At 42.6% G+C, this 27998-nt stretch overlaps 1 protein-coding gene across 3 annotated transcripts in view; it reads right to left on the bottom strand.

Annotated features, from left to right (window-relative positions):
- The window catches only part of PARD3 (par-3 family cell polarity regulator), a 550919-nt gene that overhangs the window by 8253 nt on the left and 514668 nt on the right, over positions 1-27998 (bottom strand). For all 3 annotated transcript variants that reach the window (XM_077303562.1, XM_077303560.1, XM_077303561.1), the window contains one exon: positions 5256-5376. In XM_077303562.1, the coding sequence (XP_077159677.1) occupies positions 5256-5376 (121 nt within the window). The remainder of the gene's footprint in view (positions 1-5255; positions 5377-27998) is intronic.

Below are 27998 nucleotides of genomic sequence, written 5' to 3'. Positions count from 1 at the left end.
ATTTAAATGATTCAAGTGCCCTACAGGAATGACAAGCTAAGTTTATAAGGTTATCATTTGTTTTGGATTCAACTCTGGGGGGAATGCACTGAGAAGGAAATAAATATATCAAGATTGGAGTCTAATGGACAGAGACACCCTCAAATGTGGAACACTTACAGTAATTAAGTGAGATCCTGTCACTATGCTCCATCCATCTCCCCCCAGGCATGGAGGCATCCCTACAAGTGGCCAGTCATGTTGACTTATGTCCCCTGTCCTCAGACCAGAGAATTAAATTCAGATCTCCCATTCTAAATTACATTACATTCTACTATTCATTACAATCTATTATTCAATTCTATTATCCCAAATAAGAAATAAAACAAAAGAAGAGGACATATGGCCCTCGTCGGGGATTGTTAGGAGTGCAAAGATAAAGGCTGAAAGAGGCTAGCATATGTAATGTGATAAGAACCCAATATTCCTGTTGAGGCCTGGGGATTCCATTGTTGTGAGTGTTGTGACAGCTTGCAACTCAGCCATTTCCCTTTCCAGTCTGTTCTTGAAGTCCCGTTGTAATAAAACAGATCCATCAGACTGTCACTGGGACCTTCTTAACTTTCGAAATGTATTTTAATTTTAAAAAACCTCAAAGAACTTTCTTTGCTCTGACTTTACAGCCTCCACAATGTCTTTATCCCATCCTGTATTGTCACAATGCCAACAAAATCTTTTAGTTACCGCAGCCCATCAGGGGAAAAGGGCAGTTACAACATGTGATGCCAAGGACAGTGAAGGCAAAGAAAGGGGGAAAGGATGCTGAGTGTCAGCGGTAGTGAAGGGAACAAAAGGACTCAGAAAAGCATCAAAGGAAAGAAAGAGTGTGTTGACAACTGTCAAAGAATTGCCAAAGATAGAAGGCAATTGTTGACATTCCCAAAAGACTACATGTAACTAGATAAGTCGCTTGAGCTCAGCTCGAGACGAAACTGACTTCTGTTATGTGTAGATCAAGCCTTTACCCTGTTGCTCTTTCATTGTATCCCCCGCAGAGAATGAATCCCCTCCTCGGGGGGAACTCCAAGCCTGTTAAAGGAAACCACAATCTGCTCCTATGACTGAATAGTTACACTCCAAGGCACACGCTCTTCATCAATTTGTACTTTATACTCATTATTAATTGGCAAAATCAATTTGCTTAACCTATAATGCTGACACGGGTAGTAACAAGGACAGAGGGTTGGGAACAGCATCCCGAGGTGCTAAAACCACTTGTGCTAATAAGCTAATTAGCAAGAGCTCAGATCTGCACTGAATGGACATGCACTTTATACTAACCGTTAAATGGATGTATCGGATATTGCAATGACACCAGACGAACAACGGCTACAAAGGTATCCTTGATGATGCCGTGTGCTTTTAGAAATGTGGCCATGTTTTCATTAGTAAAGAACATAGCCATTCTGTTTTGAGCCGAATAATAATCCTCATCTCTCCCCTCCCTAATGCTATGGAAAGCCAATGAAAAGAGATTAATTCTCTACAGTTGGAGTGAAATGATGTTATGGATATCACTTGGACAGTATGAATTATTATTTTGGAATGGATCAAGCCATACCGTACGCGTATCAGTTGGCCAGGTCTGATTAACCACCTGCTTTTCTGAATCTGTTGTGTAACCTTTATGGAGCCTCCATCTTGAATAACCTTACATAAACAGAGCCTGCATATATATCAGCATTTCTGAAAGTCTTGATGGATACAAAACTATGATGATTAAAATGTTGTAGAATATCAGCCGAGCTGGAAATGGCAAACTGATCCAGAAACCCAGTTGTATACACAGCTTTCCAGGGCCTGTAAGCGCACACACAAACACGCACAGCCAGTCCCTTCCTCTTTAACTTATGTGTTAGGGATACAGCAGAAACAGAGAGATCCCAATACAGACATAACATGAAAATCCCCTTCTTGTGCAGGATCATATTAACTGGATCGCCGAGGAGCTTTGATTTGTGATCTCAACAATTATTTTTTTGAAAGAATTCAAACAGATAAGTCGTCATCCAACAAGATCAACCCGAAGTTACATGTTTCTGTTCTGAGCCATGTTCTTGAAAGTCATTTTTCTTGCCTAGATTTCTTTTGGAAATGTCCTTATAAACATTTTTTCATAACAGTGCTTCTTCGCCATTATGGTTATTGGATGAACTGCCTTTAGGACAGGAGTTTATTAGTTATTGGCAGAATGGATATGAGCTAAGGCAGGAGTGCCAGCTCTCCCACAGCCAGAGAGTAGAAACTCTGCCAACAAAATCACAACACGATGATTCAGGGGTGGACACTTGCCCGCTGTGAACTTGAGGAAGACACACACAGCTCAGTAAACTCTGGAAACTAATTCTCTCTCTCTCTCTGTATATAGGTTGAACATATGAAATCATCCTCATTTTCTTTCTTTTCCCATTTAAAGGCACAGTTCAACCCATACCTCTCTGCTCCTAGAAGCCCTTGTTTGTACTCATAATGAAACGTATAGATCTGTTGTCCCTTCAAAGTTCACATAACACTAAGAATGGATGATTGCTTTCTCTGTTTGAACCCAGAGAAAAGTGTTGGCTTTCATATCATGGATTTGAGGGACTTTTCTGGATTTAAAGCTTTATGTCCATTTAAGCCCCAGCTGCCCCCCCCCTCCATGCTACAAACTGGTTCCCTCAGGCTAATACACGTGTTTTAACAATACGCTATACAACACAGGTGTGATTTTCCCCCCCACAACCAAACTTCTAGCCAGAGCTTTAAAACAGAAAGACCAGAACGATGTATAAGAATATGGTTTATGTATTTTCCTACAAAGCACACCGTTTTTAAAAAAAGCCATTATATTTTTTTCACATCTTTTGGGATTTACTACATCTGGATGTGTTTGAGGGAGAGCACCTCTAAGCTAAGACTCTGCAGCCATAGATGTGGCTGAAGAGACGGGCTTTTATTGTTCCTCAGCATTCTCAAAATGGATGAAGTCATTGTTTCATCCTTTCCAGGAACAGTGAACTTATACAGTCTGGAATACACAAAGGGGGGAAACAAATTCCACGGTACACTGGACTTATTTTTCCAAATGTCTGTATCTCTCTAAAATGGCACAAGTCTACAGGCATGTATGCCATAGAGAGCACTAACTGTAGCTTTAACAAAGGAACAGGTCCTCCCACAAAAACAACGACAAAGCTTGGAATTAAAATTAATACATTAAACAGCATTACTGTCACTTTAAACTCATTTGCATGATTGGCCCTGTAGGAGAGCAATTCCAGTCGTTTGGGTGGGGGGGGAGAAAGAAAGGAAAGGTCAGCATTCTGACCCACAATTTAGGAAATTATTCCATTCCTGAGGTAATCATCCTGTTATCTAAATAATTCCCCACTTACTCGTTGTAGAAATCCATAATGCAAGCCATGGCCACCTGTCAAGAGTTGCTATGGTATTTAGATAGACAGTTGGCCCACGACCTTCGGTAGTTAAGTTTTCAACTTCCAGTGACTGCAGGTTTTTCTCAAAGGGTTTTCCCCAAGATCCCTAAACCCACTTCATCCCAAGATTAAACAGAAGAACCTCTGCATGGGGAAGACGCACTTACTCTTTGAAGTTCCTTCTTCATGAAAAAGAGACTCTGACGACCAAGGAAATATCTCAAGAAAAATCCGTAGTTTAAAACATTATATTAAAGGGAGGCCTTGAATGAACGTTATGTATTTTTCTAGAAGTGCAGCATTCTAGAAGATGTTCATTATTAGGAATGGGCACAAACTGAACCATTAAGTAAAATTCTCCACAAATGTTGCCCTGTACGTGGCTTGTAAACTGAGAGTCGTGAAGAGTCCTGTCATGACTCCTGTCATGAATTTCCATGAATTTTTAAAGCAGTTCATGGTGGTTAATGGATAGAACAGAAAGTCCCTTTAAACCCCTGCATTCTCTTCCCTGTTAAAGCTACAAAATCAGTTGAGTGGTGGTCAACAGGTGCTGTTTCAGGCCATCTTGTGCAGCCCCTTTAAAGTTTAAAAAGAATGCACAAGAAAGCCTGAAAAACAGCTGAATGCTGGGGAGTTCCTGCTCCACTGCCAGTCAGCTTCTTCAAGGTGTCTTGTGCAGTCCCTTCAAACTTTAAAGGGGCTGCATAAGATAGTCCAAAAAAAACAGCTGAGTGGCTCAACTGTTTTTAGAGCCTTCTGCATACTCTTGTTTAATGGGATGACACTCTCTTTCAATGGAGTGTTCAGGGCCACAAACCAGTTCAGTTCATGAACAGATTTCCTAGTTTGATTTGTGATTCGGCCCACCCCTATACATTGTCATTTTTAAGAGTGAATTTTCAGATCAATCTAGAACACAGAACTGACAAGGGCTGAAATTAAAATTTGCTACACTTTCCCTTGTAAGTTAACAAAAGCAGTATGCATATTTACAAAACATGACACATGCCTAAGTGAGTAGGAATAGTGTGAGACACGAGAATAAATGTAAATAAGTCTATACTTGGACAAAATAACCCCCATTTCTTTTCAGTGAAAAATTCAGAAACCTGCAGACTGGTTTCTAGAGATCATACACGAAGTGTGGCCCAGCAGTGGAAGGCTGGCAAACTGGAAGTGTGTAAGTTTTAAGAAAGCTAGTAAAAAAGGCCTGTTGGGATTGTGGAGGACAGCTTAATATAAATGAGGTCTCATGTGCAGCCACTGCGGTGGAAAATGAAAATTAGGTGCTGGGCATTATAATACCATTTGCATATTTTATTTGAAACTTTACACAAGGAAACAGTCTTAGTTTGTTAAACAATGCCCCCAACAAATCCCATAATCTTAAAGTCAAACAGGACAGACACACCTTCAGATCAGCTTCAATGGCTTCAGCCAAGTTACATAAAGGTTTCTATTAATGAACTAACTAGGGATACAATATTTTTATTGGAATAATACTTTTGGTGTTCCAAATATTGATGTGAACCAGCTATGTTTTGTCACAGGGCAGCAAATATGTTACACACAATGGACAGATGGCAAGGCATGGATAGTAAATGAAATTAGGAATGTTGGGGGCACAGATGGAAACAGGAAGGGTCAAGAGTTTAAAGGTCACCCAGGAACTGGAATCTAAATTGCACTATTGTTGCATTAGGGAGTAAGGCCAAGAGAGGAAGCAAAGACACTGAGCTAACACCAAAGAATCTCGCACAACGCTGTATACTGAGCTTGTCGGTGAACACTCACCCAAGGTTGTTCAAAACTGTAGGTACGTCTCCGGTCTTCTACATCCTCATCTTGCTTTGCCTGCTGAAATTCTTGTCGTAGACGCTGTATCCGGTCATGATTGCTGGGAGTTGACCGGTTGCTAGGAGAGGCAAAAGACAAAGGGGGAAATTAATATGTTTGCTTAAAAAAACCAAAACAGATGTCTCTGTCCTTTTCAGATGCAAAATAGCACAACAAACGATTTGACTATACAACGAGGCACAAAGTGGGTATGAACACGGCAAACAGGCTATTCCCATGAAATTGAGACTAGTGAGGAACTTCTGGAAATATGAGGTTTCTTCATGACTTTTCAGAACAAGCCATCTTTAGTTCAAAGGACATCTGTTTTGAGGCTGGTTGTGTATGTATGCTATAGACCAGTGGTTCTCAACCTTCCTAATGCCACGACCCTTTAATACTGTTCCTCATGTATTAAAAAAAATTATGCAAGAGTTCTTTCACAGAAATGAAACCAAAACTGACCAATGACACGAAGATCTATTGTTATTGATGGTATATAAATTGTTTTTTTTTCCAGGGTTTCTCATTGCAGTTCTGCCGCTTGTCCCACCATGCCAATCTTGCTCTCTTCTGCTGCTCCAGACAGACGAATGCTCTATCTTGATCTATCCCGGCCAAGCTGTTCTCCCTGCCGCAACCCCTGTGAAAGGGTCATTCGACCCCCAAAGGGGTCCCGACCCCCAGGTTGAAAACCACTGCTATAGACAATGCAGATACCTAAATAGGCCACCTCCAGATCATCTGCAATATTCATTCATTCATTCATTCATTCATTATATTTATATACCGCCCTCCCCGGAGTCTCAGGCTTTCATCCAAGATGCAGAATGTTCGGTTAATAAACTGACTGGTGATTAAAAACAATTAAAACTAGAACAATTCTTTAAGTCGTCACCTCCACAGGGATATATGCTAGACCTAAGGCTGCCTAGCATTCATGGCCGCCACGGCAGACACAGGCATTACCACAACAAGACCGGCATGAAACAAGTCGAAAGAGAATAATGTTCTATGGCCAAGATGCAGTGGACTGAGAGCTTCTGAAAACTTCTAGAATGGCATCCCGAATTATCAGAAAAATAAGCCTGCTCTGAAATTGACCAACTCTGATCTGATAAGAGTCAAGAAAGTCTTTAATACTAAAATCAGTAACTTTACATGCAAATTGATAGTTTGTCATGAAGTGACAGTGTAAATGTCATCAGCAATCATTCTGCTCTTCCGCTTAACAAAAACTAGATTAAAGGTAATCAAGGGTATTTCAGAATGAGAAAAAGGCAATATACTACTAAACACAGGTTTGTATGATACAGCTGCCTCAGTCATAAGACTGTTTCATTTCACACCGAGTAGTAGTTCTTTATCACACCGTGAGCTATTTATGTGCAGCAGCCCGTCAAGCAGGTGAGGTAAAGATTACCTTATAATAGCAGAAAATGAGAAAGAATGGCTTGAATGGATGGAATAAAATGTACTTGATATTTATTGTGAGAATGGTGAGACAGGAGACATTGGAGGAGATGGGGAGGTCATTGGAGTCAGCCATCAGCAATGGAGTAACATCACTTCTGGGGAAAATATGGAAGTGACATCACAGTCCTCTAGGAAGCCATAATGTTTCAAGAAGAAGAAGAAGAAGAAGAAGAAGAAGAAGAAGAAGAAGAAGAAGAAGAGTTGGTTCTTATATGCCGCTTTCCCCTACCCGAAGGAGGCTCAAAGCGGCTTACAGTCTCCTTCTCATTCCTCTCCCCACAACAGACACCCTGTGGGGTGGGTGAGGCTGAGAGAGCGCTGATATCACTGCTTGGTCAGAACAGTTTTATCAGTGCTGTGGCGAGCCCAAGGTCACCCAGCTGGTTGCATGTGGGGGAGCGCAGAATCGAACCTGGCATGCCAGATTAGAAGTCCGCACTCCTAACCACTACACCAAACTGGCTCTCCTAGACAGCAATTCCAGCGATTCCTAGACAGACCAGATATGATGTCTAGATGTTCCTAGAAGTGGCATAATGATGTTGGGCCAATGGTCATTAGAAATCATCCTATCACTCTCCAAATGGAAGCTGAGGGTGTAGGATCCCTTCCCCCCCTGGCCATGAGAAGGAAGGGAATGGGATACACTGAGGTCAGCTGAGTAAGATCTGAGTTGAGTATCTGTCCTTTTTCTGTAGAAAATTGAAAGTCTTGAAATGGCCAAAGGTGAAAGCCAAAAGAAATCTTAGCCTTTAGGCCTGCCTTTCTCAACTTTTTTTTTTTTTTACCATTAAGAACCCCCTAAAACATTCTTCAGGCTCCCAGAAATCCTGGCAGTGGCGCATTTGTACAGAATATGTTTGGGAAGCATAGCTGTGTACAATCCCACCTGGGGTCCCTCCCCTTCCTACCCCTCCAGGCCCATCATTAGTCATATAGGGGGTGAGGGCAGGTTGATAAGACCATATATATAACCCCTCAATGGCCTTACTATCATTACAGTGGGGTGTTTTTGTTTTGTGTTGTTTTTTTCTCCGTATTCATTTTTGGTTTTCCCATAATACTAGTGCCTCCCCTTTACTCTGACTGAATAGTTTTATGGCAGAAATATATATCATTCCTCTAAGCAACAGCCCCAACCCTGCTGAGTGTTCCTTAGGGTTTGAAGGACTAAGCTCCATTTAGTACAAGACAAGGACAGCTTTACTGCCTAAGTGATGGGACAACTTTGCTCCAGATTTGCGCTGGCCCCACTGACGCCTGCCAACTTACATGGTGTTAAACGTGCCCTCAGCAATTTCACAAACGCTACTTACCAGACATGTAATCTCCATCCAAGGCTGGGGAAAAAATGCAAGCTAAGCAAAGCTCAAGTAGGCCAGAGCTGTCACATATTTTCAGTAACAAGAAGCTACAGCGATGGCCGTTAAGCGTCTCAGATCGTTAAGCAATATCTCACTATGATGTCATGCTCTGAAGTACAGAGTTGTAATCCTTTCAGAATGGACAGATTGTCAGTGTGATAAAGAGGATACAAGCAAAGCCTACGGAATAGGAATGACTAAAGCTTTTTTGGGGGGGAGGGGGGCATTATTGGTCTGAGCTAGGCTGGGAAAGGAAGCTCATCCAAACTTAAGCAAACACACTGGTCCAACTTGGCATTTGTCTACACCAATTATGCCCGTGTGCATCGTGGAAGGATCCAGCCAACCCCTCCGTAGGTGAAGCCGGGAGGAAGTAGTTATAAAAAATGCATATAATAATTGGGGCCTCAGTCATTGCAAAACAGTGAGTGTACAGGCCAGACTGTTGTGTTAATTAATCCCCTTATGCTCAGATGGCATTCTGGAATCTTCAGACGTCTTTAAAAGAGTCATGTCAGATGTCCTGCTAGCCATAAGAAAAATGGAAGGTAAAACAAAGCCTGTCTGAGTGAATGTTTAAAAGGATGCCTCACGGGCTATTAAGGCCATCCGGGTTCTCCTGGCAATGCATTAAGCCTGCCAAATGCACGCTTGCCAAAGTTCAGAGCAAGCTGAGTGTATATTAAACTGGACCTCTCTTGTCATGACTTGGGCAGGATAAAACAGGTAAAGGGAATGCAGAGCAGTGTTAATCTACTGTAAAAGCTTTTGCTGGGTTTAATGGAACTAAAACAGTTTTCCATCTGCCCAAAATATTGCTTACTCAATGCATGTGGGTCTCATCTGTGCCTGCAGACACCGAAAATGGAAAGCTGCTGAGACCCATTGTCAGGCACGATAGAAAACATGTCTGGAAACACCGCAGAATTGATTTTCATATAGAAACCATGCAGTTGCAAGTATGCGTTTCAAGAAAGTAGCTGTTAAATTTGCAGGTTCGGTAGATGCAGAGGCTTCAGTAATTCAACTAATAAACACCAATCAAACACTGAAAAACTAACACACAACCCAATGTACTTTTAGACACTCTGGGCTTCCTGCCAAACAACCTGATTGGTTCTTGACGGAGCCTTGTGATTGGACTATAACCAGTGCATTTCATTGGATACAACCATCAGGCAGAAGTGGACATTGATTGGACACATTACTATCCTCACCTTACAACGACCACAAGCACAGTTCAATGTCCGCATACACAACAGTAGCCATACTGGTTTACAGGAGAAGAGATAGAAGAAGAAGAAGAAGAGTTGGTTCTTATATGCCGCTTTTCCCTACCCGAAGGAGGCTCAAAGCGGCTTACAGTCGCCTTCCCTTTCCTCTCCCCACAACAGACACCCTGTGAGGGAGATGAGGCTGAGAGAGCCCTGATATCACTGCCCAGTCAGAACAGCTTTATCAGCGCTGTAGCAAGCCCAAGGTCACCCAGCTGGTTGCATGTGGGGGAGCGCAGAATCGAACCTGGTATGCCAGATTAGAAGTCCTCACTCCTAACCACTACACCAAGCTGGCTCTCTTTTAGTCCACCCTTAGGGCCCAACAGGAGTTGGGGATGTAAGCTTCTGAGAGTCATTGCTTGAAAGCCTGTACCCTCCTAGTTATTTTGTTTGTTTGTTTGTTTTTTGATCTTGGACTCCAATCTTGCTCATGGTTTGGGGTGTTCAGAATCCATAATCTGAAAGTGATTAGAAATTTGCACTGGAGATAAGAATATCAACAATATTCTGCGATGGCCTGTTTCCTAACATGCCATAAGAATGACGTATTTTTAAACTGCTGTAAATTAAGTTATGATTTTAATGTTTATGAGGATATGTGGAACGATTTTATTGTTCATTATGTATGTGGTTACTCATCCTGAGCCTTCAGGGAAGAGCAGGTCATAAATATTTATTAATGGTCATGATGATGATGGTGGCAGCAAGCTTATCTGCCCCCTGTTGGTTAGGATGACACACCAAGCAGAAGTGGAATGTAACAGTCTCTGTAACAAGGACAGCATCTTGCATGCTGAGCGGAAATACTTATACAATTGGATCTCCTCTTCCTTATTTTTTCAAGCCTTCACTTGCTTCCACAATACAGAGGCACACAAAATCCGTGTTTTTGGCTAATATTTGCATGTCAAATTTAGAAATGTATCTTTAACCCATCTGCATTTAGATCATGTGACAAAGAAGCTCTACCTAGGTCACATGTCTGCTCTGTATGGTCTAATTTCTGGTGCCCAGAAAAACTCTTCATCGATTCATATTCACGGAGTCATGAAATTGGCACCTTCGAACCTTTCTGTCGCTTTCCTTTTAGAACAGATTTGTCCATCATCTGGTAAGGTGTGCAACTTTCCCCCAAAGGTATGTTCATTCCCTCTAGCCCAACACTTCCTCCAGCTGATAAAATCCACTTCCTACTCTTGACATTCTGATTTGTTGTGTATTTCACACCAATTTCAATGTAGTTAATCATCCCAAATTAAAAACACACAGGTCTATTCTCTAGGTTAACAAGGTGCTCTCTAAAGCTGTTAATACAGCCCTGGGTTTCGATGTGATAGCTCAGAGACCACTGGAAGTTTTATGGCTAAGCGGGAGGTCACTGCATCTAGCTCTCCACATGTTCAGAACTAGCTTTCTCTCTGAGTTCCTATGTGGCCATTTTGTAACAGGGACATCATTTTACAACAGTGAAATCTGAGAAATGCACCCAAGACCCTCTTTTATTGCTATCATCATTCTTCCTTATTAGTCTGTCAGAGCTCACATGAGGGAAACACACACACACACAAAAATTGTTTTACTTTTTTGCGGGAGTTCTTTTCTTTCCCCTTAGTGAAAAAGTAAGCATTTCGGGTCCCTAGAATAATTGTGAGAACACCAACACTCAACAACAAAGCTCTTGAAAGAAATAATTTTTTTTTGACAGTGCCAGAATTTTTCAAGCCCTGACTACTGACAATATCAGCTGCTGTTGCAATTAAAGTTTCCTTTCTGGTAGAGTGTAGCAGTTTAAAAGAATAAATTATGAAAAAAAATATTTGTTCAGAGAACAGCTGTTCAACTACTGAAAAGAGGCACCCTTGAAACAAGATTCAAAGCTCTTGATGGTGTATATATAAAAAAATGCAGGTGTTGACCAGAGACAGGCAAAATGTTACCCTCTAAACTCCCAAGGAAGTCAAAAAGTGATGGTGTAAGCAGCGGTGTTCATCTCCCCTGAATAAAGACAGTTGTTACATTTGACCGTGCATGTGGGCAAACATATTCCATGTGGTTCTCCTGAAATGCATGCACACCATGGAAATGTGCTTCAGTTTAGAAACACTTGTGCCAGACTCCAGATTATTCAGGGAATCAGTCCACATGATTGCTCTCTTTAAGGCAGGGGTAGTCAAACTGCGGCCCTCCAGATGTCCGTGGACTACAGTTCCCAGGAGCCCCTGCCAGCGAATGCTGGCAGGGGCTCCTGGGAATTGTAGTCCACGGACATCTGGAGGGCCGCAGTTTGACTACCTCTGCTTTAAGTATTTGAAAGGCTATCAGAATCATTTCTGTTGTCGGCAGAGTAGCTGGACAAACAATTGTTAGGGATGTTGATCCTGCATCAAACAGGGGTCTGGACGAGGTGGCCTATATGATTCTCTGTGATTATAAGAATGACCAATTGCGAGGGGCCTTATTCCAGTGTCCTTTGTCACCATGGATATGGATGCCAATTGGCCATTGTAAGTGTGGCCCTATTAGGAAGAATCTGTGCTCTGCAATGGGGTAGATCTTGTGGGGAGAAATAATGTAGGGCCTTATTATTGTGCTGGAGTGGGGTAACCGAGATAAGGTGCCTTTTATTTTTGAACCTCAGCAGGTGAAATGTTTTCGAATAATTTGCAAAATGATAACTTCAGAAAAAGTTTTCAGGGGATGATTTCCACAAAAATTCCCGCAGCAATTCCCCTGAAAAATTTCCCATATAAGTGTATCATGGGACATTACTACTACTACTACTACTACTACTACTACTGCTACTACTGCTACTACCCACTCTTCCCTGCAAGCTGGCTCGTGGTAGGTTACAACACTAAAAATCTCACAATAAAATATAAACCAACTTAAAACCATTCTAAGGCCGATGACTGACTAATCCTTCCTCCATCCCTGTCTGTTCAACAACCCCCCATCCAACATCTCAGGGGAAGGATGCGATAGGAGGAGCTGAACTGGGAAGGGAATATTACAGTGATTTGGGGAATATAGGTTTTTCCCCCAACCAAAGATTCTGTTTCCAGTGAAAGAATAATTCCCTTGGCCATAACTTTTTCACTTGTATTAGTGTGTGTGTGTGTTGGGTAGGTTCCATCGTGAAAGAAAAGGAAGTGAGAGGAAAGGAATATTTGGCTCTGGTATGTACGCAATATCCTCATGAAACAGTGGGGTACATTTATTTGTGGCCTGAACCAGCAGTTATGGCAGCACTTGCACAGTGTCAGCAATAGCACTGATCATCTGGCAGAGGAATGGCAGGAAAAAGGGATATTCCAAATCCAGCCCTCTTCCCCCCTACCGTCCCAACCAGATGATCAAAACTCTTGCCAGTATCAGTTGCCAGACATGCCTTTTCAGCTTCATACATTGCAAATATACTTTCGTGCAAATAGGAGTCTGGGCAAAGAAGATAGCTTCTTTCCATACACCTTTAGCTAAGAACATAAGAGAAGCTATGTTGGATCTGGCCAATGTCCCATTCCAGTCCAACACTCTGTGGTTCTTTTACCTATTCTCAGAACTGTAAAAGAACATTCTGCAACTCGAAAACTAATTCCGCATTCCCACAGACAGTAAAGGAACCTATAACAAAGTTAGGGTTGCCAAGTTCATTGATCCTGCTAGCAAGGGATGACGGGAGCTTTCAATGAGATGCGCCATCAGCACAGCTGAGACACTGGGCGTGTGTGTGCTTTTGGGCAAAATTCTATGGTAGAATTTGCTTCTAACCATGGAGATTTGCCCCCAAACCAGAGCGTCACTCCCAACACTAATTCCGGATGATATCAGAATGTTATGTCCTTCCAATCTGGGTTAGGTTTTGGGGGAAACAGGGACAATGGAATGCATCTGGAAAGCAGGAAACTCCCCCTGGACCCAAAGTGCTTGGCCTCCCTTATAATACTCTCAGGATCACCTGACGAAATTAGCTGCTAGAAGAAGAAAAGGAAACACTGATTTAGATTCCCTTCAAAGCAAAACAAAAACCAAGGATTAGACACTCCTTGGAGTGGACATTAGCTTCAATGATATAAACCTCTATGTTTGGTTGTAACCTGTCTCTGAACACCAGATGTTGAAGATACAGACTGTCAACTTTAGCCTCTTCCTCAAGCTTCTTGAATGCATATGACTAAAATAGAATGCAAAGTAAACCAAAAGTGTGGTATAATGGCTGGAACGTTGGCCTCAGGCAGGTGAGACCCAGGCTCAAATCTGTAGTCAGCCAGATGCTCGCTGGTGGGTGATCTTGGGCCAGCCGCTCTCTCTTATCCTAACTTTCTCCACTGGTTTGTTGTGAGAATAAAATATAGAAAGGAGTACCATGTGCACTTTCCTGAGTTTCCTGGAAGAAGGAGAGCAGTGGGTAGAAAAACGGATCTTGGTCTGATTTAGCAAAGACAGTGTTTTGAGAAAGGCAAGTAGGACCAGGAAAACTGTTTAGTAAAATACCCAGGATCTCCTTGGGTTAGGTTCATTAGTGCTTCAGCCCTGATAACTACCCTAGCAGATACCATTAAATTTCAATTGTTTTAAATGGTATAATTTGCGTTTTAGCTGCAAATAGAAAGAAATGAAAATAATTGTAATAAATACCACTTAACATGTCAAATGTCTTTGGGGGAATGGCAACATTATAATGATGCAGACTTAAATGGATATCACTTTGTCTTTCTTTCAGTGGAACATCTCCCCTGACTTGTGTTGACAATTTTTCATTTTGACGTCAAAATAGCATCTCCATGGTTTCAAATGGCATATTGTTTTGACATCATGTTAAAATATACCCACATTGATACCACTTAATTTTGCCATCACAATATTGTTTTGATTAGGCTAGCATGACATTTTATTTTGTCATCAGAATGTCACCTCTGAACTTCTCTGTGCATTATACTGTCCCATAAATTCACGTGTATATAGTTAGGATCATTATAGAAACAGGCGAATGAGAATTAATTGCCAGAAAAATTACAAAAGGCCTCATCTTTCTGGCTTCCTCTCTTTAGATGTTAATAATTGCACATACCTAAACATGCACACAATGGCTTGAGTCCCTCTATAATTGCAAAGAAAAACTCTAAAACTGCTTTCAAGAACTTGCCCAGATGACTCCAATTCTTAGTTCATTTCAGAAACTTCAGCCAAGAATCAAGGAATTAAACATTACTGCAAATAGGAACTTTCTACCATTAAAACATCTGAAATGCTGTTCTTCATACTTCCATATATGCTAACCAGAAAGCATATAAAAAAAGAATTTTTGAACCACAGGCATCTAGTAAAAAGAAAACTAACACATATGTTTTGATTTGGAGGAGGGTAGTTGCTCAGTGCTAGGAAACATGTACAAAGTTCTGAAAACAAGTAAAACGCGAGAGTTTAGCACCAGTTTGGACCAATGTATTTAATTTCTAGCCACTATTTGCATAGTACATCATGGAAACTTTCTTACCGCCGGGTAGGTAATAACAAACTCAGTGTAAATGGAGTGTTGACCTTCCAAGATGACCCCAGAACATAAGTACTGAAGTCTTCCAGGAAGTCAGAGCATATGAATGATGCTTTGCAGGACATAATGACTCTGTTTTCACCTACTCCCCCAAACCTCTCAGCATCAATTTTTCAAATGATGACATATGATTGCAAGAAAGAAAGAAAGAAAGAAAGAAAGAAAGAAAGAAAGAAAGAAAGAAAGAAAGAAAGAAAGAAAGAAAGAAAGAAAGAAAGGAAGGAAGGAAGGAAGGAAGGAAGGAAGGAAGGAAGGAAGGAAGATGCTGGCAGGGGCTCATGGGAATTGTAGTCCATGGACATCTGGAGGGCCGCAGTTTGACTACCCCTGCGACAGAGCTACACATCTGTGTCTTTAGCACTTGGCAAAACCACTGATAACTCAAATACCACTTTCATGACTCCATTCTAATTGCATGCAACATTTCACATTCTGCCTTTATAAATTTAAAAGTTTTTACAGAATCTAGTTAAAAGTCACAATGTAAGCCGGTCCAAATTAGTTGTTTTCCCTCGCCAGTCAGAAACTGAGCAATGCTACTCTTAGGTTTCAAGGCATCTCTTTTAAGGGCTGAAACAATGCATTGACACTGGAGGAGGAATGTTTTCCTCGGGGTTAGCGCTGCTGAATAAATAAGATTTGCCCGCACTCCCTGACCATTCCTACGCCAACCTGCGTGAAACCAGAATGAGCGAAGGAACTGGTGTTAATTTTGCCTTATGTATCTCTTCTGTGCGTTTGTTCCCACTAACTCTGTGGGACTCAGCTGCCCTTGGCACCTATGGCAAACCATTTGCTTTTATGGTTTGGCACCCACAGTGGAAGTCACCAGTTGGATCCTGGAGCATTGCTTCCACTTACTTTCTGGTGTCCGCATCTAAATGCTTGCTTCAAGGAGAGGCCAAGGGCTGCAAGCCCAAAACAATGGAGAGGCCCCTTCAGTCTGACCCTCATGTATACCCTAGGTCAGGGGTAGTCAACCTGTGGTCCTCCAGATATTCATGGACTACAATTCCCATGAGCCCCTGCCAGCATTTGCAGGGGCTCATGGGAATTGTAGTACATGAACATCTGGAAGACCACAGGTTGACTACCCCTGACCTAGGTTGATCCAGGGTGGAATTATCATCATTATCATTATCAGATTTATTGCTCACCACTCCCAGACAGGCTGGCTCATGGCGGGTTACATACAGACATTCAGAACAATAAAACGATTCCCAATTAACACCTTAATTAAAACACTGTAAAAAAACAGAAAAAAACAAAAACCGTACAGTGGAAATAATGATACTCTGTCTAGACAGCCCCCACTAACAGCCGGGGTGGCTAGGAGAGAGGTGTGACAACCAACCATGCCAATGGACCGGCGTGGAAGCATAACTTCCGGGGGGGGGGGGGGGGAGCCCCAACTGATCTTCTACTAGTGAACATTTTGTGAATTTTGATGGGAAAATTTTTATATGAAACTGGCAAGTTATTGATTATTGAAATAGTGGAGACTGAAGATAGAGGAAACTGGAAAACCATAGATGTTCAGATATACGCACTTAAAGGTAAAAGTATCCCCCCTGTGCAAGCACTGGGTCATGTCTGACCCTTGGGGTAAGGCCCTCTAGCGTTTTCATGGCAGACTCAATATGGGGTGGTTTGCCAGTGCCTTCCCCAGTCATTACTGTTTACCCCCCAGCAAGCTGGTACCGACCTCAGAAGGATGGAAGACTGAGTCAACCTTGAGCCAGCTGCTGGGATTGAACTCCCAGTCTCATGGGCAAAGCTTCAGACTGCATTTCTGCTGCCTTACCACTCTGCGCCACAAAAGGCTCATATATAAGCACTTAGGGGTTGCCAATCCTACTTGCATCTGACAAAGGAAGCTATGACTCTTGAAAACTCATACTCTCCCAAAACTTGTTGGTCTCCTGAGTGCCACTGGACGAGCTGTTCAACAGCAGGCCAACATGGCTACCCTCGGAAATGATTTAGCGCTGCGTTTGAACTGAGTCTGCGCTGGAACACCCTACCCAGTGTTCCCTGCTGTGAAGGAACAACGGTTTGGGGGAACATACATGGCATTTTTACCTACTCTGTGTCTCTGCTTATACTACCATAATACATCAAAAAAAAAATCCAAGCAAGACAAGAACGAGGTTTCATTCTCAAAAACCACAGACAATCCTGATGTGTGATGAAAGGCAATTTCCCCAAGGCCCTTGACAATGGGACATGCTACTGAAACATTTCTCTTTTTCCCCTTTCCTGGCAAATTGAGCAGGATTTGTCCAGGACCCGCTGGATGTAACATAACCCAAGCAGCGTATTTATTCTGCACGGCGCTTTACGTTCTACCTATAAATGACCACTGATAAAATCTGTGAAGTTGCAGTGGGGTTGCATAAGTCTTTCCTTTGTGTTCAGATCAGATAAGAGCCTACAGAATTTCCTCCTCTCTCCAATCAGGCCAAAGTCATGTTCAACAGAAATTGCCTATGTTATCGTGTTTGAGAAAGGCTAGCAAGATTTATTCAAAACAATCCCCTGATCCCTCTTCATGAATAAACTACAATGATACTTAATGTTTCACATTTGTCAAGAGGGTATTCTATACGTTGGTTTCTCACAGTAAAACAAACATCTGTATTAGAAGATCAAACATCACATGGGATCCCTGTTGGCATTTATATAGTGTTCTTTCTACCCCCTCTCCTCCTGGCTTTATAAAGAAATGTCTTAAAAGTGGACGCTTACGATCTCTGTTGCCCCCTGACTAGAAATTCCCCCAAACACATTTTATAACCTCAGAAACAAAAGCAAGCTTGAGAATCAGTCTGCAAAGAATGGGGGCTATGCTGCCTCTTGTGTTTTTGGAAATTAGGAGTTGCAATTGTTTTACTGGGGGTTTTATGGGGGGGGGGTATTGGTTTTGCTCCTTAGAGGGCCAGATGCTGAAGATGAAACTCAAATACTTTGGCCACCTCATGAGAAGGAAGGACTCCCTGGAGAAGAGCCTAATGCTGGGAGCGATCGAGGGCAAAAGAAGAAGGGGAAGACAGAGAATGAGGTGGCTGGATGGAGTCACTGAAGCAGCTGGTGCAAACTTAAATGGACTCCGGGGAACGGTAGAGGACAGGAAGGCCTGGAGGATCATTGTCCATGGTGTTGCGATGGGTCGGACACGACTTCGCACCTAACAACAACAACATTGGTTTTATGTAAACCACCATGAGTCTACGGAGAGTGGTGGGATATAAATTGAAATAATAATAATAATAGTAACAACAACAACAACAACAACATTACAAGGGTTGGCAGAAGAGTTCGTTGTCCAAATGACCTTTCCTTGTCAGTGGTCTGCAATAACCAAGGCCATTTCTTGTAGATCTTCATTCCCCAGGTAAGGCTGTAAAGCCATCTTCTCCAACTTCCAGAATGATGCTTGCCTAGTGCGTCAGAGTGATGCCCAGACAGATTATCTCAAACAATCCTTAGCTAGAATAACTCAACCACCCCCATTTTGTGAGGCATCGAACTTGAGAGTTTGAATAGCCACATGGCCCCCTAGTGCAGGGGTAGTGAAACTGCGACCCTCCAGATGTCCATGGACTACAATTCCCAGGAGCCCCCTGCCAGCATTTGCTGGCAGGGAGCTCCTGGGAATTGTAGTCCATGGACATCTGGAGGGCCGCAGTTTGACTACCCCTGCACTAGTGAATCTATCTACAACTGCAAGAATTGAAGTAGGATCTTAGTTGGCTCATGGAGCATTCTCTTAACCACCAATGGTATACCAACTCTCTGAATCAGGAACTGGGAATTAAGCCTGTGAGTTCTGTGAACCACATTAATTCTTGCCAACCGATTTATTTTCAAGGAGCCTCAATGATAAGTCTTTATGTGACTCGATTTCTGCTGCCCGATTCCAGTCACATTTCACCAACCCAGTCATTCCTGGCCAATTATTTGCCATTGATGATGTACAGCAAGAAATAAAATAAGAAGAAAACAAAACTTAGAGCATTTTAATTTAGAGCGCCAGAATGGCAGATCAGATTTATGTGCACTCTTTGGTGAATTGGCTCTTTTATTACAGGCCTGTTTAATTCAAAATCACAACCTTCTACCGAAGATTAATTAAATATTAATCAAAGTCCAGGGCTGTATAAGCTCCTGTTCCATTAACCTAAATGTGACTCCATACCAAGCTGTGGCTGAATCATTCCTTGCAGGTTTTTTTTAAAGGAAGCTTTTAATCTCCCCCCCCACTTTACGGTGAAGCATGTACCAAAAAAGGCAGACGTGCTATTCGCAATATGTGTTTTAAAGGTCATAATTTGTTCCCTTTCTTCTTTTTTTCAATTAAAGCTGCTCTTAATCACAATTAAGCTCTCACGAAACAATTAACCAAAGCCAAAACTTTTGTTCATCGATACATTTAAAGGATGTGTCCCCTTATTACCGATCTTGGCTGAGAAATAATTGTGCAATGGGAAGGTTCACCTACTGGGATGTAAATTTTGGTTTGAGTTGACACTAAAAAGAAACATCAATTTATTAGGAGATAAAACTCGTTCTGCAGTAATGGAACAGCTGTGTATAGAAATTTACTGCCGCTTAATGTTCTCACGCATAAAGCAATTAGAGTTTTCTGACAAACAGACTTGCTTAAGTGTAATGGGTAGCGCCAAACCATATGCAGCCAACGTATAGAAGATTGATGCCGTTTATTTTATATCGTAATAGCCTAGTTTCCAAAAGCCCAAATGCAAGGATGCTACAATATAGGCACCTCTATTTTTTACAGATTTATGCACAGAAACTTGTGAAAGCTTCTCTGCTTCTCCTCTGGAATCAGGTCTTTTCTGAGCAGATTTATACACGTGGAAGTTCCTGTGTACAAATGAACTCTGTGATACAAAGAAAATCAAAGGATTTGGGTCTTGCCAGTTGTTTAGCACAGTTGACTAGCTGTGGCTCAGTGTTAGAGCAGGAATTTGAAGACACCCAGGCATTTTAACTGAAAGGACCTACAGCAACAGGCATTGGGAAGGCCCTTTCTCTGCCCAAGATCTCGGACAGCATTGGTAGTCAAAGTAGGCAATAATGAGGTCGATGAGCCAATCGCCTGACAGTACAAGGAAGCTTCATTTACGTATTTGGTTGAGATGTCCAACCTTCATATCAAAATATTCTTTTATGTGTTTGAAAGGTTGTCACTTATAGGAGGGCAGGGAGAAGATCCTGTTGGCAGCAGAAGATAGGACCCACAGTAATAGGTCTAAACTACATGTGAATGAGATTGGCTAGATATCAGGGCAGGAAAATTCACAGAATAGTTCAGTAGTGGAATCGGCTGGCTAAGGAGGCAGTGAGCTCCCCCTCATTAGAAGTCTTCCAGCAGCGGCTGGAGAAATATTTATCTTGGATCCTTTAGGCTGATCCTGCATTGAGCAGGGGGTTGAACTGGATGACCTGTATGGCCCCTTCCAACTCTATCATTCTATCAGGAGAGCTGGATATCCTCGCTGTGTCAGCTCTATTGCTTGGTATTCCAGGATGATGACGGAAAAGAAGTGGCTTTAGTATCCTTTTGCTTTTCTCCACCCTAAGCAGTCTCAAAATGGCCTACAATTGCCTTCACATTCTCTCCCCACAACATGCACCTTATGAGACAGGTGGGACTGAGAGAGTTCTGAGAGAAACTGTGATTGGCCCAAGTTTGCCCAGCAGGTTTCATGTAGAGGGGTGGGCAATCAAACCCAGTTTTCTGGATTAGAGTCCCCTACTCTAATCCCTATACCATGCTAGCTTTCAGAATCAGATGTCTGCACATCTGATAGGAATCCTGAACATTTACATTCCCTTTTACATATACACGATGAAGCTATCCCTATAACAATTTTTTTGTTTTGTGTTTTCAGAAAGTAATCTTGGTCTATATAAATATCGTAGGTAACGGCTGTAATTCTTCACAATATTCCTTGGGAATACATTCCAATAAAAGTCTTACTTCTGTTTAAAAGATTCTTGGCATCTGGCTACATGACAGATAACGGTAGCCAGGTAGATATTATTTTTGACAGACAAGTGTAAACGACGGAGGAGGCCACGCGTACATCAACGTATCCTTTAAGATCTGTTTATCCTGAAAACGTCTTTCAGCAAGACTGTGATCTCATGTGTAGGCGGAAAAGCTGAGAAACGTTAAGTGGTGTGGTCAGAATCACAGAAGGGGTATGGATTAGATCTCAAGAATATCTGATTCACTCTCAACCTCCAACACTTGTCAGATCCAGATAAAGGAAGATTACGAGATAGCCTGCTGGGTTGGAACAAGATTATCCTGGTGCTCAGATGACCAAATGATGACTAAAAGATCAACACTCAAATGGTTTCCACGTCGTCTTTAGCTGCTGCAAAGGTGTCTTCAAATGAGAAATAAAGTTATTTCTCCATAAGACAAATTTAGTACATGTGCAACCAAAGTTAGTACCATTAGAACTAGAAAAGGTCCACTGACAACCAGTGATACTTAGTCCATCTGCTCCTACCAGAATAGGAGATTGCCCCCATAGACTCCTGCAATATTGCACCTTGGGTATGTTTTAGGTCAGCGGTCCCCAACCTTTCTGTGGTCAGGGACCGCCTCCGGGATGATGGGGAGAGCCGATGGCCCGGGCGCTGTGCTGCAGCTGCGCACAAACGCAGACGCAGCTGCCGCACATGCGCATTTTCGCCACTAGGGGGAGCTAACGCGCATGTGCAGCAACAGTTCTATAAGAGCTTTTTCAGCCTCACCATCCTCACAGGCGTTCAGCTATGCAGAGAGGGAGGGTAGACAATTGGAAGCCACTTTGAGATTCTTCGGGTAGTGAAAAGCAGGGTACAAGAAAACAGCAACACAGCTCTTTGTCTTCTTCTATATTACCCAAAGACGTTATTTTTGGTCACAGGATTTCTCGTTTGCTCGTGTCCATTTGATCAGATTGCAATAAAATTCTGACCCCATTTATGGCAGCCAAGACACAGTCTCTACCTCCGCTTTGATGTCTCACAGCAAGGCGGCCATTCCCCCCCCCCTCCCCCAGCTATTGGGTGCGCATGAAGCCTATGCTGAAATAATAGGCCATTTACACTCAGACTAGATACAACAAGGTGAGTAATTGCTGCACAAGCCATACTACCTCCTAACGTGCTGTGTTCCTGCCACTGCAGAAGATTCAGCAATTGCCTTTAAAAGGTATAATCTTCCGTAATCATTTTCGGTGGTTCAAAGCAATGGCGGTTCAATGGGAAATGCTAGCAAGCCAAACAGCGGCCTCCAAAGACTGCAGAGCCAAGCAGTTTGTAAACTCTGACCTTCCGAGACCATGCCATTACTTGACCAAGTTAGTAAGAGGGCAGCAGAACGATTAACTTAACTAGCCTCCATCCTCAGTCACCAACTAAGACTCAGGGTCTTTGTTCAGGCATTCAGTTTTGAAGATGGAGACTTCTTGGGATAGAAGGGAGTCAGTGTGGTTATATTTCTAGTCTTCCAGCCCTTACAGAGGTTTATGAGTGAAAGAGAGGTAAAGGGGATATGAAAAGCACATTCCCTGATTTTCTGGGTTTTTTCCCCCCAGGTACTAAATTATTACCATACGAGGACCTGTGCAGTGTTCTTTATGATTGGGTCTACTGTATGTATCAACAAAAGCTGGGTGTATCCCTAAGGAAGGAAACATTTCACGTTAACCCTACAGGTTATTCTTAACAGCAAACGGCCTCTCAGATACTTCAATTAACCACACAAATAGAAGATCCAGGACTATCTTACAACATGTAAAGATGGTCTGCGTGGAACAGGCTTTCTCAAGCAGGGTTTCATGAAACCCTGGGGCTTCTTAATGGCTCTAGAAGGGTTTTCCAAACGAGTGGGAGTTAATTAATTTTTAATATTTAAAAAATGTATTGGGTGATATGACCGTATATTGTCTGTTGACCCCCCCCCCATGGCCAATGATGGGCCTGGAGGGGGCTGGAAGGGGAGAGGACCCAGGTGGGCATGTCCACAGCGATCCTTTCCAAACATATTCTGCATGGTTGCACCACTTTTGGGGTTTCTCGAAGCCTGAAGGAGACGAGAAAGGCTGGTGCGGACCATGGACAGTCAGTCATCAAATTAATCTGCTTGTCTAAAGAGGCAGTGCTGGTGTGGTGGAGTGGTTACTGTGAGGTGAGAATGGGAGAAACCTGAATTCACACCAGGTAAGCAGAGACCAGTCACTCTCTGTCTCTCAGCTGATTACCTCTTGGGATTGTTTATGAAGCAACCACAGAGGATGGTGGAACTTGGGAACCTTGGGTTCCTTAGAAGGAAGATGAGAATGTGATCAAGATATAGACCAGTGGTTTTCAACCTGGGGGTCAGGATCCCTTTGGGGGTCGAACGATCCTTTCACAGGGGTTGTGTGGCAGGGCAAGCAGCTAAGCCAGGGTGGATCAAGATAGTGTTCGTTTGTCTGTCTGGAGCAGCGGAAAAGAGCGAGATCGACATGGTGGGACAAGAGGCAGAACTGAACTGAGAAACCCTGGAAAAAAACCAATTTATATACAGTCATGAACAATAGATCTTCACGCTATTGGTCAGTTTCAGTTTCATTTCTGTGAAAGAACCCTTGCATAATTTTATGGTTGGGGGTAACCCAACATGAGGAACTGTATAAAAGGGTCATGGCATTAGGAAGGTTGGGAACCACTGATATAGACAAATAAGGGAACTGTGAGTAGGAAGGAGACATGGTTTCATTTTATCTCTTCTGATGTTGGAAACTAAGCATGTACGTGGACAGGAAACTGCCAAGGAAGACTGTCGTGTAGAGCAGGGGTAGTCAACCTGTGGTCCTCCAGATGTTCATGGACTACAACTCCCATGAGCCCCTGCCAGCGTTCGCTGGCAGAGGCTCATGGGAATTGTAGGCCATGAACATCTGGAGGACCACAGATTGACTACCCCTGGTGTAGAGGAAAGCAATGGCAAACCACCTGTGCTTCTCACTTGCCTTGAAAGCCCCTGGCTGGGATTGACATAACTCAGTTGCAACTTGAAAGCACTTAGGTCTGTAATGGAAATGTAAAACAAGGGGTGTAGATAACAGTAAAGCTCTCTTGCTAAGGCCAGAGTCTAAAGAGGTGCTTGAAGTATGGCTAAGAGCTTGTATGCACAGGAGTAAGTTATTTTGTTTCTTTTACATCACCAACTTGATTTTGAAAGGAAAAAGTGAAGGCAAACGTCCACAAGAAGGTTGAGTTTGTGACAAGGGGTTGCTATCATGGGGGGGGGGGACACTCTCTCCCTCTGCCTTTGATCTGAGCGATTTGCTGTGAGGACCCCTCCCTTTTTTTCCACGATGGAAAAGCTCTTCTCTGCTAACTTCAAAAGCGTCAGCAATATGAAATCTGACTGATAGCATTTTTTAATGCACTTTGGAGATTCCAATGCCACTTTCCTTCAGAAAAAGAGGATAGCCCTTGCTACACCTGCATAGCTTGCCAATGGCTTACACAGACAGCTATTATGCTACAGGAATCCAGGAAGACCACAGAACTGCACAAAGAGAAAAATCTATAGATAGCTAGTTGCTTTGCAAACCAAGCCATTGATCATCTGGTTTCCAGTCACTCTCAGAAGATTGCATTAGTGCCCCCCATCAGCGGAGAGCTCCCCCCTCCCTCCCTGAAGCCTGTGACGTACAGTCCTACAGAGCTTGTTGCCATAATATGACAGACTAAATGTAGATTGGCCAACATCGTTTGCAGAGTACAATACACTGCTAGGGATTCAGCGATTTCTCATTCCTGTTTGGCATTCCGGCGCTACAAAACACATCAATAGCGGGACCAGATATTTCGCCAATGAGTACTCCCGAACCACTTAAATAGAGCGATCAATTTCACGTGTGTTGCAGTACAGTGCATTAGCGGGATGATCTGTATTTCAGCACAGTTTAGTAGCAGCAAAAATGAACAAATATCTTCTTTTCCCCAGGATAATTGATCTATCAAGTTATGAAAATGATAGCTTTGAAAGAGGGGCTTTTTTTATGAAAGAAAAAAAAGGGAGGCAATTTTCAGCAGTATATGGTAGTTCATGAAAGCACTTTAATTTAGAATGATTATTAATCAACCTTCAGTTCAAAGAGCTTTCTAATTTAGAACAAAAAAAAATCTATATCTTGTCTTTTACATCCCGATCAGTTACTAAAATATGAATGCCTGCATTTATTAGCAAATCTAAATAGGGACGGCTCTCGATTGCTGACTGAGTCTTGGAGCGGGCCGCTTGGCTTGCCAGGCAATCTTGTCAACGTGCAGTCCACTGAGAAGATATCAATCTGGACGTTGTGTATTTTAATGCATGTCGGCATTAGACACAGACTCCTACGGATGAATCTGGGGAAGCTACAGTGACGTGCCTCATTGGGGCAGTTTATTCTTCGGAATTCTCTTCTCAGTGATATTTCTCAAGAGTCCGAAGGAAGTTCTGCTGCCTACACAGACGCAAGCAGTGGGAAGCACATGAGAGGCAATCTTATCTGCTTTATATCAGTGCCACTATGAAGATGCAAGAAACATGATTGATAGAGAGTGTGGTGTAACAGGGCGAAAGACGAGGTCTGGCCAGACCCGGGTTCAAATCCTGATTAATTCATGAAGCTCTCTGGGTCTGTATGGGCCATTTTCTTTCTGTCTGATATACCTCCCAGAGGTCATCAAACTGAGGCCCTCCAGATGTCCATGGACTACAATTCCCAGGAGCCCCTGCCAGCGAATGCTGGCAGGGGCTCCTGGGAATTGTAGTCCATGGACATCTGGAGGGCCGCAGTTTGACTGCTCCTGCCTCAGACAGTCATTGTGAAGATAAATTGGAGGAAGAGCTCATGAGCTCCAAGGAGGAAGTCCTGGATAAAAATGTGATTGTGTGAGTGAGAGATAGAACAAACACCAGAAACCGAAATCCCCTGTTCCAGTCTCAAAGCGGCTTACAATCGCCTTCCTTTCCTCTCCCCACAACAGACATCCTGTGAAGTAGGTAGGGCTGAGAGAGCTCTGACAGAACTGCTCTGTGGGATCAGCTCTATCACGGCTGTGACTAGCCCAAGCTGGCTTCATGTGGAGGAAGGTGGAATCAAGCCTGGCTCTCCAGAATTAGAGGCCGCCGCTATATCACAATACATGTTTAAATCAACATGATATACTTTAAATATATCTGTAAACCACCTTCTTTTTCCTTTGTTTTGTTTTGTTTTACACAAAATACCCTTCAAGAGAATTCATTTATTAGGCCTTCATGCAAAGAACAAAATTATTGCCGAACGGCTGTGTCTGAAACCCGGTATGTAGTACAAGATGCGCTAAATTATTCACATGTCTTCTGCAGAAGCTTCCCTCATAAAAGATTTAAGGGGCATGTCCTAGGACTCTCTGTTTGGCAACGCTCAGCAAAGGGATAAGATACACGCAGCTAATTGCCTCACTTCTTCTCTACTTCGTGTGTGTTTCAATCAAGCTACTATCATGCCCTGAAACACTACGCTCCAATGTAACATCTGACCCAGGGGAGATGATAGTGTCAAAAGGGCAGTCCCTTTTGTTTACGGCTGACTCAAAGAGAAGACCGAGCCTGTGTTTCAATTACTTTATCAATTAGCAGCATCCCATCGATGACACAGAGGGAGAAGGGAAACTGGCAAACTATTGCTCGGGGCCTATGCTTACTGCTTTTGGGGCAAATCCGCTGCATAAAAAGAAGAGTTGTTTTTTATACCCGAAGGAATCTCAAAGCAGCTTTCAATCGCCTTCCCTTCCTCTCCCCACACCCTATGAGGAAAGTGGGGCTGAGAGAGCTCTGTCAGAACTTCTCTGCAAGAATAGTTCTAACAGGACTGTGACTAGTCCAAGGTTGCCCAGATGGCTGCATGGGGAGGAGTGGGGAATCAAAGCCAGTTCTCCGTATTAGAGGCTGCCGCTCTTAATCGCTGTACTCATCATATTCTCATGGATGATCCTTGTTCTCCAAAAAATGGCATCATATTGTGATTTTTTTTAAATGATTTCAAACCAAGCAACGTATAGTCTTGGTTTTTCTTTTATGAGTTGGTTCTCATTGCAAAATCGGCTTTGCTCTAAATCAGGTAATTAAAAAAATAGCTTCAAAACGGTATATTGTTGGGCTGGTATCGAAAGAAAACGATACAAACCCTCCGAAGCTTGTTAGTATGCTATTTAAAATTAAGCAGAAATTATGTTATGATTTTGGAAAATGGTTATCCTATGGGAAAGTGTTAAGAGAGAAAGAGAGAGAGTTGTGCATGCCTTTGGCAATCCAAGCTCTCGGCACAGAACCATGGAGGCTTTTTCTCAGTGCAACTTGAGAATTATTTTGGCATACGTGGACTCTCTCTTCCATGTTCTCCAAATAAACTTTTGAGGAGAAAGGGGGGAAAGATATATATTTTTAATGTCCTCCTTTTGAAGCTAGGGAAAAACATGCAGGCTAGCACAGATACTTGTTCCAAAGCCGCTATCGAAAACATTCGGAATGTTGGAGTGTGTCGTTCAGAGACACATCTAGAATTCCCAAGGTAAGAGATTTAAGTGGCTCTGAAATTTTTTAAAAATTATATACTTGGAAAAAATGAAAAGTTGAACCCTGGAAAAGTAATGAGAAAGTACGAAAAAGGGAAATCCAACAGAACAATTGAACAAGAACAGAGGGGAGACGAACCAGTGTGCATCCACTTAATCTCATAAGGAAGTGGGGAGGAAATAATGCAGTCATGTGCTATATTTTTATCATCATCATCATCATCATTACTGTTATAAATATTGTTAGTTTTTTAGGGGAACTTTTATCCAAGGTTGTTTTATTGTTGAGAGCAGCAGTATAAAGGTAAAGGTATCCCCTGTGCAAGCACCGAGTCATGTCTGACCCTTGGGGAGACGCCCTCTAGCGTTTTCATGGCAGACTCAATACGAGGTGGTTTGCCAGTGC

This window comes from Paroedura picta, chromosome 11 (genome assembly GCF_049243985.1).
Source record: "Paroedura picta isolate Pp20150507F chromosome 11, Ppicta_v3.0, whole genome shotgun sequence".
In the NCBI taxonomy this organism is placed as follows: Eukaryota; Metazoa; Chordata; class Lepidosauria; order Squamata; family Gekkonidae; genus Paroedura; species Paroedura picta.
The sequence above is the reverse complement of the archived record's forward strand: the minus strand, read 5'-3'. Positions and strand labels throughout refer to the sequence as shown.